A 13,704-nucleotide genomic window follows, 5' to 3' on the forward strand; every position below is an offset into this window, starting at 1 on the left:
AGTCCCACCATCTCGGGGACCAGTGGTAAAGTGACTGACTAGCTTGAAATCTTTCAGCTGATCACAGAGAGCCAGCACGGGTTTGTAAAGGAAGGGTAGGTCATACCTGACAAATAATGGACAGCACAACATCCATGGAAGTTATTTGTAGTCTTCCAAGAGGCAATTGATAAAATCCCTCCTATGAAGGTGTTAACTAAGTTGAAGAAGCTCATGGAATTGAAGGTAAATTATTGACCTGGTTAGGAAACTGGCCGAGTAGCAGAAGTTTGAGGATCAGGATAACGGACAGATACAGAGTATGATTTGTGGCATCCCACAAGGATTTGTGTTGGGATCTCAACTATTTGCCGTATTTATGAACTTGGAGAGATAAGGAGCTTTTTGTCCATGTTTGCGATGACATAAAGAAAGGATGCATTGTAAGGTATGTAGATGGATGCATCAACTTGCACAGATGACAAGGAAAATCTATGGAAACACTGGAGAACAGTAGCTTGCTGAGAACTGAAAACCCAGACAGGGTCTTTTGAGTGCATCAGCTTTGGTTCAGTCATGGTTGCAGGTTCAGGTCCTGCTCCCGACAATCGAGTACATAATCTCTGCAGTGGATGCCTGCTTCACTATTGAAGGTGCAATCTTTCAGATGAGATGCAAAGTTTCTCAGGGAGCTTGCAGAGATCACATGGCGGCACGGTGGCACAGTGGTTAGCACTGCCGCCTCACAGCGGCAGGGGCCCGGGTTTGATTCCGACCTTAGGTAACTGGTGTCGACGTTCCAGATTTTCTCCATGTCTGCATGGGTTTCCTCCGGGTGCTGTGGTTTCCTCCCACAGCCCAAAAATGTGCAAGTTACGTGGATTGGCCATGCAAAATTGCTCCATAGTATCCAAAAGATGTGTAGGAGGGTTGGTGCAGACTCGATGGACTGAATAGCCTCCTTCTGCACTGTAGGGATTCTATGATTTCTATTTTATGATTCTGTTTGAAGAAAAATTAGAGCTTTCCCCGGTGTCCCAACCAATATTTATCTCTAAACTGATATCTGGTCACTATTTATTTTGTTGTTTTTGGGACCTTACTGTGTGTAATGTGATTGCGGAGTTTCCTACATTCTAAATGACATTTCAAATATATCTCATTGACAGAAAACCACTTGTGAAGTTCCTGAGATTGTGGAAGACACTGTATAAACATGGTGATCTTTCGTATACTGTTTTTTCTTGTTTGCTCTGAAGGACAATATAAAATACACTTAATGCAAACTTACTGTTTCATAGCAAACTGCTCCAGCAAAGTGCCTGATGATAAACCCTTCATCATCACGGACGTTCCTGTGAACCGTCAGTTTGGACTTTCTAGGAATCTAAACAATGAGAAGATGTGCACTCTGGTTTATAGACGTCGCTACAGCAGTGCTTCAATATTCCCTATTCTTGAAATGGTTTTAAAAGTCAGGTCAAACCCCCATTCATGACTATTTTTGTTTTTGCATGTCGTTTTCCTTTCCATTAAAAAGTACAACGAACCATCGTAGGCACAGATAGAAAGGATGGTCATTACAACTGTGAAACTGTGGTCCACACATGTACAACTATATGTAGAAACACGGAAGATGCTGTGATTCCATGTTCCTCCACAGGGTTTAGCATTGAATCCACAGTCGTAAATTTTAAGAAACCACTTGAATTTATGGGAACGTCACGGGCGGGATTCTCCCATTTGGCGGCAGAGTGTACACGGCGTCAGAAAAGCCATCGTGTTTCACGACGGCATGAATAGGTCGCTGGGCGTACCAATTCTAGCCCCTATAGGGGGCCAGCATGGCGCTGGGGTGGTTCATGCCGCTCCAGCCTCCCACCCCGAAACAAACTGTACGCCATGCCAGCTCGCGCAGGCACAGTGACCTCCCTCAATGTACCAGCCCTGACACAACATGGCATGGGAGTTCACGGGCCGGCGCGTAAGAAAATAGGCCCGGGGAGCGCGAGGCCGATCCGCCGATCGGTGGCCCCATCGGAGGCCCCCCTCGGCCCTGCGTGCAGAGTTCCTGCCGTCTGCGACCAGGCGTGGACGGCGCCGGCGGGACTCTGCCTTTTCAGAGCGGCCGCTTGGCCCATCCAGGCCGGAGAATCGGCAGCCCGGACGCGTAGAGCGGCCCGCAACCAGGGCCGCACCAAATGCGCTGGCGCCAATGGTGCCGATTCCACGGTCTGCGGAGAATCGCGTGCCGGCGGCATGGCACAGTTGCGGGGATTCACCGGCCCGGCGCAGGACTGGGAGAATTCTGTCCCACATTTTTACACTATCAAAAAATAAAAGCTGCAATTTTTGAATTAGGATTTTGGCAGTGTACAAAGTCATAACTGCTAAAAAAAAGCTCTCTGACCCTAAGAATGTTACTTTACATTTGTAAAATGTTTAAATTCTGATCAAAATGCTATAGGTTTTATAATACTAAAAAAATACTTTTTCCTGAAGTTTATATTTCAACTTCTATCTGAATCCCATTTCTTAAGAACAAGAAACAGGAGGAGTAGATCATACCAGCCATTGCGCCTGCTCCACCATCCAATACGATCATGGCTTACCTTCAGCTTCAACTCCACTTTTCCACAGGCTTCCCCAATCCCTAGATTCCCTGGAGAAACTAAATATCTTCTGGGGCGGGATTCTCCCGTACCCGGCAGGGTGGGGGGTCCCGGCGGGATGGAGTGGCGTGAACCACTCGGGCGTCGGGCCGCCCCAAAGATGCAGAGGGTTCAGGGGTTAGGCCGGCGCCGGAGTGTTTTGCGCCCTGCTGGCCAGCTTGGAAGGGCTTTGGCACTGTGCCAGCCGAGGCCGAAGGGACTCTGCCGGCCAGCGCGGGTCCGCACATTCATGGGAGGGTCAGCAGCTACTGATGTCATCCCCGCGCATGTGTGGGGGGGGGGGGGGGGGGGGGGGGGGAATGGTTCACCTTCGTGCCGGCCATCGCGGAGGTCCTACACGGCCAGCATGTAGGAAAGAGTGCCCCGATGGCACAGGCCCGCCCGCGGATCGGTGGGCCTGATCCCCCCCCCCCCCCCCGCACCGCCAGGTCTCGCCAGTAAGGGACTTGGTCCAATTTACGCTGCCGGGACCTGCATAGACGGTGTGGGACTTCGGCCCATCACGGGTCGGAGAATCGCCGGTGGGGGGGGGGCGCCACACGGCGCGATTCCCGCCCCCGCCAAATCTCCGGCGCCAGAGAATTCACGTCGCCCCCCGCGATTCTCCGTCCCGGTGGGGGGGTCGGAGAATCCCGCACCTGATCTCAGCCTTAAATATATTCAACAAGGCAGCAGCCACAATCCTCTGGGACACAGAATTTAAAAGATTCACAACTCTTTGATTGAAGACATTTCTCATCAGAGTCCTAAATGATCAGGCCCTTATCCTAAGACTTGTTTCGTGTTCTAGATTCTCCAGGAAACAACCTGTGTGTCTATCCTGTCAAGCATCTTCAAAATCTTCATAGAATCATAGACTGGTTACAGGAGGTGGCCATTTGGTCCATTATGTCTGTGCTGACCCACTGAAGGAGCAATTCATCTAGTGCCACTCCCCAGCCAATTTTCTGTAGCTCTGAAAATCTTTCCTTTTTAGATAATGATCCTATCCCTCAATTGGCGCTGCCTCCACCACGCTCACAGGCAGTGTGTTTCAGATCTTGTATGGGCAGCACAGTAGCGTAGTGGTTAGCGCAGTTGCCTCACAGCTCCAGGGTCCCAGTTTCGATTCCCGGCTTAGGTCACTGTCTGTGCGGAGTCTGCATGTTCTCCCCGTGTGTGCGTGGGTTTTCTCCGGGTGCTCCGGTTTCCACCCACAGTCCAAAGATGCGCGGGTTGGGTGGATTGGCTATGCTAAATTGGCCTTAGTGTTTAAAAAGTTTAAATGGGGGTTACTGAGTTTCGGGGCTAAGGTAGAGATGTGTGCTTGAGTAGGGTGCTCTTTGTAAGGGCCGGTGAAGACTCGATGGATCGAAAGGCCTCCTTCTGCACTGTAGATTCTATGATTCAATGTGATCACCTCTCAATTTTCCAAACTCCAGAGAATATTGACTCAATTTACTCAACCCATCATTATTGGACAACACGCTGATCCCAGGGACCAATCTAATGAACCTCCGCCATACTCTCCAATGTAAGTCTCCTTCCTGAAATATGTAGACCAAAACTGCTTAAAGATGTGTTGTCACCAAAGCCCTGTACATTGTAGCAAGACTTCTTTATTCCTGTCCTCCAATCCACTTGCAATAAAGGCCACCATGCCACTTACCGCCTAAGTGCTTTTGTATCTATAGACTAAATTTGTGTTCTTGTACAAGGTACAGCCAGTCCCTGTGAAAACCAATGTTTACAAGCTTCCTGTCTTTTAAAAGAATATTCTGCTTTTCTACTCTTACCGCCAATCTCAGCATACTCCATCAGCCACCTTACAGCACACATTCACTTACTCTATATTCCTTTTCAGCCATTTTGCTTCCTCCTCACAACTTGTATTTATACCATTATTTAGTTCTCTAATTTTTTTTAAATTAAGTTAATTTGTGCATTTTACTTCCTGGTTCACTGGGTGTGAGAATCCTTCAATCTGATTGGCCACTTATGTATTTAATACGATTACTGTTACTGGACCCCGGAGATCCTTTATACCTGGCACAAGGAGGAAATCAACATGTGGTAAGGTGAAATCTACACCACAGTCACTGACCAGCATCATCACTCGCCAATATCCAGACAATTACCAACTCATACCAATGTAAAATGGCAAATTAATTCCTGAAATGAAGATCAGTGCAAAAAGCCAAACTGCAGGTACATCATCTGAAGAACCGATTCTCAGTAAAGGCTCAGGTCCACTGTTATTGAACACAAGAATGGCCCCCAGCAGCCAGACACTTGTATGTGATCTATTCACTCCCAACCTAGCCATCTTCACAGTTTGTAATCTCTGTTATAATGTGTAATAATGATCTGTTGCCGCTTCCGGTGGTTGTACTGACTGAGGACAACTATATCTGCATGGAACTTGGCCAACATGAGCAGAGGGCACGACTAAGACCTGTGCCAAACACTAACTTCTTTTCCTCATCTAGCTAACAACAACAAAAAAAAACAAGCTTTAATTCATATTTCTATGCATATTCTATAAAGCAGCCAGGGTTGATATTCAATACTTGGATATATTTGAGGAGGATTTACTTCCCCTAACTAGTTACCTGCAATAATTATATGGGATGCATTTTAATCAGCTTTACATTAAATTTTTTGCATTCGATTTCCTTTCACTCCTGCCCTGAATACCCGAGGATGAGCCTTACCATGGCTGATTGGCTAATCTTTCGTACAAATCGGCACTTTGAGGGGTACTCAAATGCTTTGAGACCCCTGCAGCCCAACCCACTCCTGCCCTCACCTAACACCCATAGACGCTCTTTGCAGCAAATGTGACTGGACAGCAAACAGAAGTAGATGCCTGGATGATTTCAGGAACATCGAGACAAACTCCAACTGAGAACAATTACTTTGGCATCGAGCGGATGTGGGGAGGTGGGCTGGTTCTCTACTTTGTAGCTTCTTTGTAAATGACGTCTGTCCTACCGCTCAGCAGACAGTAACTCACTGTGAGTCGGAAGTGATTCTTATGCTTCTGGTGTATCACGGCAGTAAAATGTTGGTCGCTGGCTTGAGGCAAACGGTTTTCTTCATCCAGAATATCCAGGATTCCCACCAATTTAGCTTCAATTAAATCTGTTTATTGGCACAATAAAAAATTTAATTTGCATGCGCATTATACACTAGCGTATACAGACATAATCATGGTGTTGATAACAGTGGTTCCTGGATTTTGTAATTCTAATGTTGCAAGTTCCTCGTGTGCTTCATAATAGTTAATAGTGCGTGTTATGATCCTCAGATTATAAATGTCAATGGTGAAACCAGTAACCTCAGCCCAGCCATCAATATGACACACTAACAGTAATGATACTCAAAGTAACCTGCTCCCTCTGCATAATAATTGGTTTCAGCATATCCCAAACTGGCCTGTAGTTTTGTGTTTTCCCTACTTTATTTCTTGAACATTAATGCTACACTTGCTATCTTTCAATCCACATTTCCAAAATCTAGGGAATTTTCAAAAATCAGCCTTTTTTGACCCCTAAGACCTGTGCACTAACTTCTTTTCCTCATCTAGTTAACAACAAAAAATAAAACAAGCTTTAATTCATATTTCTATGCATATTCTATAAAGCAGTCAGGGTATCAGGTCCTTACCAGATCTTATAAAACATGTCACTATTACACCCAAAATGTACATCAGGAAAAATTGCAACAAAATGAATCTCTTTAAGCGGGTTCCTTTGATACCTACCTATGCAGTCTTGATTATCAACATAGTGCACTTCATTCACACCAAGCCCTTCTTTCTGATATAACTCTTGTTCCTAAAGGTGCAGAGGACAGGTCAGTATCACTCTATCAATAATTTGAAACAATCATAATTTGGAGTGTTCAGAACAGGATTTTGATGAATCTGCAAAAAATGTTGTTCTTCACATTGCCTCACTAAATGTCATCAATAATAAATATACCATCTTGGGTGGTATTTACATTTGTTCTGTGGATGCACACACATTCTTTGAAACGTCCTGCAGCAGACATCCGAATGTGATTGTTAATTCATATCTCAATAGAGAGGTGATCACGGTGAACTGCAGTCACTGGGTTGAGACAGGCTCAGTTTGCAGAACCTGATCTACAAAGTGTTAAAGCCAAAGCGGCATCGTCCCTACATGAGCTTGAATAATTCTTCATAGCCACCGATGTAATTTATCAAAAATATTCGCATTTATTGCTGAAGAGAAATACATGTACCTACTTTTATTTGAATTCTTAAATTTATGCGCAGTATGTTCAGAACCTTTCTATAGTCACATTTTTAAAATTACCTTTGTTCCATTATCATTAATTCTTCCGACCATCTGGATAATATAATTTGCCTGTGTAAACTCACCCTGTAAATGTGCAATTTAATCACTGGCCACATGAACTACAAAAAATGCTTCCTTATAACTTTTAACTCATTTAACCCTCAGAAATTTAATTTTCCAATGTCCAAAATAAGAGTTTAAACAGATTAATTTTAAAAGCGGGGGGGAAAAAGAAGCTGGGCCACTGAGTGCTATATTCCACCCCCCCCCTCCCAGTAAAGAATATTACAAGTCCTGCAAATGGCACATTCATTTTGCAGTGCTTTTCTCATCACACTTAGCTTCTAAAATAGCAACCCTGCCCCCTACCCCGCCAACTCAAATGAGACCATGGCATGACAATCTGCTGGGAACATCTTTCCCAGTAAAAGATTTTACCAGTAATGTTACGGCGATTTATTCCTTAGATGCCGCTCTTTGAGCAGTTAGCTAAGCTTACACCCCTTTACAAATAGATCTGCTTCAGAAATAGCTCCAGAGATAGAGGTAATTTAACTGAAATTACACAAAATAAAGAGCATCAAAACATAGACAGCCCCCAACTCCCAGAAATCCAGCTTTAACCCACTATCCGTATATTTTTTATTTTTATTTTATCTTGGAATTTTGAGAGCCTGGTGTTTTGCCATAACATAGATTGTCCTTTCAGTACAGTACTGGTGGAGCTGAACAGCTTGTTTCATGTTGTCATTTCTATGCATTAGATACATGAAATTAATGGGATTTTGAATTAAACTGCAGCGCAAACATCTACAAAGCCAAACAAGTGCAATCTCAAATATCCTTCCCATATGTGGTCTCACAGGTAGTGAGAAACTGGAATAGCTACAATTTCCAACCAGCAGCAATTTCACATTTCTATATCTCAGGTAGCGAGGAAACTAAAGTTAGAATGTTTCAGGTTCCCTTGCTCCTCCTTCAGCCTAATTTTTTTTTTAAATTTAAGAGTACCCAATTATTTTTTTTTCCAATTTAAGGCGCAATTTAGCATGGTCAATCCACCTACCCTGCACATTTTTGGTTTGTGGGGGTGAAACCCACACAGACACGGGGAGAATGTGCAAACTCCACATGGACAGTGACCTGGGGCTGGGATTCGAACCAGGGTCCTCAGCGCCGTAGGCAGCAATGCTAATCACTGTGCCACATGCTGCCTCTTCAGCCTAATATTGATAGGTATTCTATTATCAAGGACAAAACAAACCGTTGTTTGAAAAGTCGTGGATTAATTCAGACTTGGGTGTCAGGGGCAGCTTTATAAAGTCTGGAGGTGAGATGAAACTTCGCCAAGTACAAGATCACGAGGAGGATAAAGATAAGTTTCAGTGTGGTGAAATGAGAAGAAGCATAGAGAATAGAGTTTAAGGTGGAGAATGGTGGACTTTGGAGGAGTCATTTGGAACAATTCCATAAATAGACCAATTTTGGGAAGCCAAGATGAGCAAAGATATTTTGGTAAACCCTCAAATGTGATTGGGCATGTTAATATGATACTATATAATCAAGAACAAAATAAGGTGTCAATTCAGAAAGACCTGTGTTAATTAAGGAAACCAGCATGTCATTAAATGAAGGATGATAGAATAAATTAAAAAGGCACACAGAGTAATAGAATATAAAAGCAAATAAATTGGTTAGAATTTTAGTAATCACTGGTTATACCTCAACTGAGGGACTTAGACAATTTTGTCCACAGCATTTCAGAAAAGATATAAAGAGTGCAGAGGAGATTTAACAGGGATGTCACAAGAGCTGCAATAACCTGAAACCGAGCTTCCAGCCAGTGAAATACACCATTAAGAAGGCCAATCTAATGTTGGTCTCCGTGGCAACATGCTGCCTCAATTTTCTTACATCGGTTTTAATCTAGGTTGACACAGAGTCATGAAATAAGCCAATGTCTTACCTCTTTCAGTATCCTTTCATTGAAAAACTGCTGAAGCTTCTCATTGCAGTAGTTAATGCAGAATTGTTCAAAGCTATTATGCTCAAAATATTCTGTGAAATACAACTGGGAAGGTCAGCAACACAGCACGGCCTCTAGACCCATTGGCAATTGTGGAAACACTTCTCAATAATCTCCCCACTCCACTTGAGACCAACTGTCCCTAGTTGCCTTTTACAAACTGCTCACTTTTGTTCTGCTATTCTCACATTCTAATCTCTTTAATGTGCTGCTACAGCACCCTTCTCAGCCTTAATCAGCCCCGTTTAATTCCTTTTATCTCTGTCCTCGACATCTTTGTCCATCTCCACCTACTGCTGGTCGCTTATCCAGCCCCTGTGCGCCCCCCACCCCCCCCCCCCCCCCCCCCCCCCAGCAAAATAAATCTGATCCCATTTCTAGTCATAGAATCATAGAATTTACAGTGCAAAAGGAGGCAATTTAGCCCATTGAGTCTGCACCAGCCCTTGGAAAGAGCACCCTACTTAAGCCCGCACCTCCACCCAATTCCCGTAACTTAGTAACCCCACCTAACCTTTTTTTGGGGGCACTAAGGGCAATTTAGCTTGGCCAATGCAACTAACCTGCACGTCTTTGGCGTGCGGGAGGAAACCAGAGCAACCAGAGGAAACCAACGGGGAGACCGTGCAGACTCCACACAGACAGTGACTCGAGCCGGAAATCGAACCCAGCTCCCTGGCGCTGTGAAGCAACACTATGCTACCGTGCCGCCCTAGTTCTCTCTAGCTTTCACCAAGCATCATCCAGACTCGAAACGTTAGCTCCCTTTTCTCTCCACGGATGTTATCAGACCTGCCGAGATTGTCCAGTGCTTTCTTTTTTGTTTCAGATTCCAGCATCCACAGTTATTTGCTTTCATCTTGAGGACTGAGTTGTACTGCAACTTTGTGAACTAAGACTGATGCGAGATGTTAGGCTCCACCTGCCTAATAAGTTCATCATATCAAGAACAACAGACTTGGAAAACTAAGCAGAAACTCCACTTCAACCGACTACTCCATGGTAATAAACCCATCAGTTTGTACCTCAAGCGATAGATCTGAATTTGAGTAATTATTTCAAGCATATTCAGGTCAAATGCAAAACAAAATTGCCATTCTAACTTTCTAAATTGTAGGTGAAATAAAAGTAATGATTTAAATGTTCAAATGTCAAAATGAATGGAACTCACCAAACCCAGCAATGTCCAGAACCCCAATGAGAAATTGGAATTCTCAAAAGGAAAACATTGATTGACCCGCTTCACAACATGGTCAAACAGATGGGCTATAAACTGCCTTGGCCAAAGTTCCCGTGCGTTGTTTGCCTGCTCCACCTTTAAGGGCACCCTGAAGAATAGCAAAGCAGGTTTTAGTTAGAGCAATCAATCAGCTTTTCTCCAGAAATTGTGTGAGATAAAAGCTCCATCTTTCTAATGCTTTTGTGCCTGTATAAAAGTAAAATGTCGAGTTGCTCATGGTTATTTGTCCTTGCTCCATGATCAACACACCCTTTCAGTCTCGTACTGTTACAACACCCTAGGCTAGTGCGCGGTTGATTCCAGCCCACAGAAGTCCGAACACAAGTGAATTAATCAATAATTGGTATAAAGTTTGCAGAATCTTTGGCTCCTTGACTTTTCAATAAATTATAACCATCAGATTTGTAGGTTGACCACAATAACTTTATTTACAACAGGAACAAAGTTGAAATATGCAATAATTATAATAGCTAATAGCCAGCTAATCTCTCACCTCCTTATATGGTCCCATCCTCTACCCAAACACACGAGAATGACAAACACAGAGGGAGGGGTAAATGTAAGAGGGATTAAGATGAAGAGTGAGAGAGAGAGACCATAATGTTGAGGTTGTTGCAGCAGGCTGTCCTCCCAGGATGTGGAATAATTGAAACCACTAGGTGGATTGTTAACGAGGATCTTCTGGCAGTTGCATTCAATCAGAACTCCAAGGCTGTAGGGTTCCCTCTGGGAAGCACTTGCTTTTATTAACTTTGACCTTCAATCAAAGGATCCGCCTCAGGCCTGTTTAATTCTTACTTGTTTCCAACTCCACCAGAATGACCAACAAACAGAGTTCCCCACACACCATTTTAAAAAGGGTTTTAAACAACTGACCCTGACTGCAGGTGGTGGCTGGGCTGAATCACCCTGCGGTTCAATCTGACTGTGTAGAGAGAAAGATCTTTACTTTGGAACTTCAAAAATTATCATAGAATTTACAGTGCAGAAGGAGGCCATTCGGCCCATCGAGTCTGCACCGGCTCTTGGAAAGAGCACCCTACCTAAGGTCAACACCTCCACCTTATCCCCATAACCCAGTAACCACACCCAACACTAAGGACAATTTTGGACACTATGGGCAATTTAGCATGGCCAAGCCACCTAACCTTCACATCTTTGGACTGTGGGAGGAAACCGGAGCACCCGGAGGAAACCCACGCACACACGGGGAGGATATACAGACTCGACACAGACAGTGACCAAGCCGGAATCGAACCTGGGACTCTGAAACTGTGAAGCAATTGTGCTATCCACAATGCTACCGTGCTGCCCCCTTTAGATGAGAGACAGAAATCAGGGCTGTGACCCTCCAGCTTCAGACCAAAACAAATGTAAAAGCTGGTCTCCATAAGGAACATTCCAGAGACAGCAGAACCAATCACTGTCTCGTTCTTAAGAAGATACAGGATCTTGGGAACAGCCAAGTCAGTCAGTCCAGGCCATCACTGATGTCAGACCAAACAGCACATCCTGTTGGAGTTTCCGGTTTCTAAATTAAAGGTAAGAAGCTTGGTCTTAAAGGCATTAGCCATCCATGACAAAAATTTGCAATAACGAACAGGTTAACAGAAATTAAAAGGAGGAGAGGGGAACAGACAGGAATTAAACAGGAGGATCCTTAAAGTAGAATTGGAGTAATGGGAAGTACCGTCACAGTCTATGATTAATGATATAAATGGTTCACATTTGGCCAGAAGATAAAGATGTTTACATTGAAAGCACAATTATCCACATTAGTTATGGAAGATGATGATGAACCTAGTGATGAAGCAGCCTGTCAATATTTCAATATTGGGCATTTAAATAATGAGCAATAAGGATGCTGCATAGTCTGAAGGTTTCATGGAACCAAGTTATCAGAATCAAAGTCAATGGTGATTCACCAGCAACTAGGCACTTCAAAGGAGCCCCTTGTATTCCCAAGCTCAGTGATGTGTCCAAGTCAGCACACATCATCTGCACTAACTCATTACAAAATAAGGAAGAATAAACCTTTCATGTTAATCAGAACTTGTTTCCAATTATGATGATTATAAAGGGTTGTTGTCACCACTGATCTGCATTTAGAGCATTGCTTTCTCTTATTGGACTAATCAACAAAAGGAAATGTCATGACATTGCTGTCACATATTCAGACCAGTATGATAAAACCCCGTGAAGTGACTCGAGTTTTCAAACAGAAGAGCAATGTATGATGAACGTTCGAGCAGCCTTTGGAACACCCCAGCGCTTATCTAAAATGTTCAAGAATTTTAATTTCTAACTGCTTGGAATTTTGTGAAAACAGTTGCCGTTAATACACAGAAACTAGAAGCAGGAGGAGGCCATTCGGCCCCTCAAGCCTGCTCCTCCATTCATTATGATCATGGCAGATAATCAAGTCCAATATCCTGATTTTGCCTTCCCCCCATGTCCCTTGATCCCTTCAGCCCCAAAAGCTATATCTAATTCCTTCTTGAAATTACACAATGGTCTGGTCTCAACTGCTTTCTGCGGAAGTGACTTCCACAGATTCACCACTCTCTGGATGAAGAAGTGTCTCCTCACCTTAGTCTTAGAAGATTTACTCCTTATCCTCAAACTCTGACCCTAGTTCTGGACTCCCCACCATCGGGAACATTCTTTCTGAATCTACCCCGTCTAATCCTGTTAGAATTTTGTAAGAGTCTATGAGATCTCCTCTGACTCTTCTAAACACCAATGAATATAATCCAAAGCGATTTAGTCTCTCCTCATATGACAGTCCCACCATCCCAGGAATCAACCTGGTAAACCTTCGCTGCACTCCCTCCATAGCAAGAACATCCTTCCTCAGATAAGGATTCCAAAACTGCACACAATACTCCAGGAGCAGCGTCACCAATGCCCTATACAATTACAGTAAAACATCCCTATTCCTATACTCAAATCCTCTCGCTATGAAGGCCAACATACCATTTGTCTTCTTTAATGCTGCTGTACCTGCGCGCTTACTTTCAGCGACTGACGCACGAGGACATCAATGTCTCGCTGAGTATCCACCCCTCTCAATTTGCAACCATTCAAATAATAATCTGCATCGTATTTTTGCTACCAAAGTGGATGACCAAACATTTATCCACATTATACTGCATCTGCCATGCATGTGCCCATTCACTCAGCCTGTCAAAATCCCGCTAAAGCACCTCTACATTCTCCTCACAGTCACCCTCCCATCCAACTTTGTATCATCTGCAAATTTGGAGATCATACATTTAGTTCCCTCATCCAAATCATTAATGTATAACGTACAAACGGGAACAGGAAGCCTAACACCACAAAGGAATGTTTCCAGGTATTTTTTTTAAACTTAGAACTTGCATTCTTAAATAATTTTCATTTCAGTAAAACATGCTGAGGCCTTTCACAGGGGGGCTTACCAAATAAAATTCAACACCAAGCCACATAAAGCGACTATCAGGA

General features: G+C 43.8%; 1 protein-coding gene across 1 annotated transcript in view; it reads right to left on the reverse strand.

Annotated features, from left to right (window-relative positions):
• myo6a (myosin VIa) overlaps nucleotides 1-13,704 on the reverse strand; it is a 257,553-nt gene that overhangs the window by 53,587 nt on the left and 190,262 nt on the right. Inside the window, 6 exon segments of the mRNA XM_038802906.1 lie at nucleotides 1,271-1,366; nucleotides 5,647-5,774; nucleotides 6,397-6,469; nucleotides 8,922-9,013; nucleotides 10,153-10,182; nucleotides 10,185-10,309. Coding sequence (XP_038658834.1) covers nucleotides 1,271-1,366; nucleotides 5,647-5,774; nucleotides 6,397-6,469; nucleotides 8,922-9,013; nucleotides 10,153-10,182; nucleotides 10,185-10,309 — 544 coding nt within the window.

The sequence above is a fragment of the Scyliorhinus canicula genome, chromosome 1 (genome assembly GCF_902713615.1).
Source record: "Scyliorhinus canicula chromosome 1, sScyCan1.1, whole genome shotgun sequence".
Lineage (NCBI taxonomy): Eukaryota > Metazoa > Chordata > Chondrichthyes > Carcharhiniformes > Scyliorhinidae > Scyliorhinus > Scyliorhinus canicula.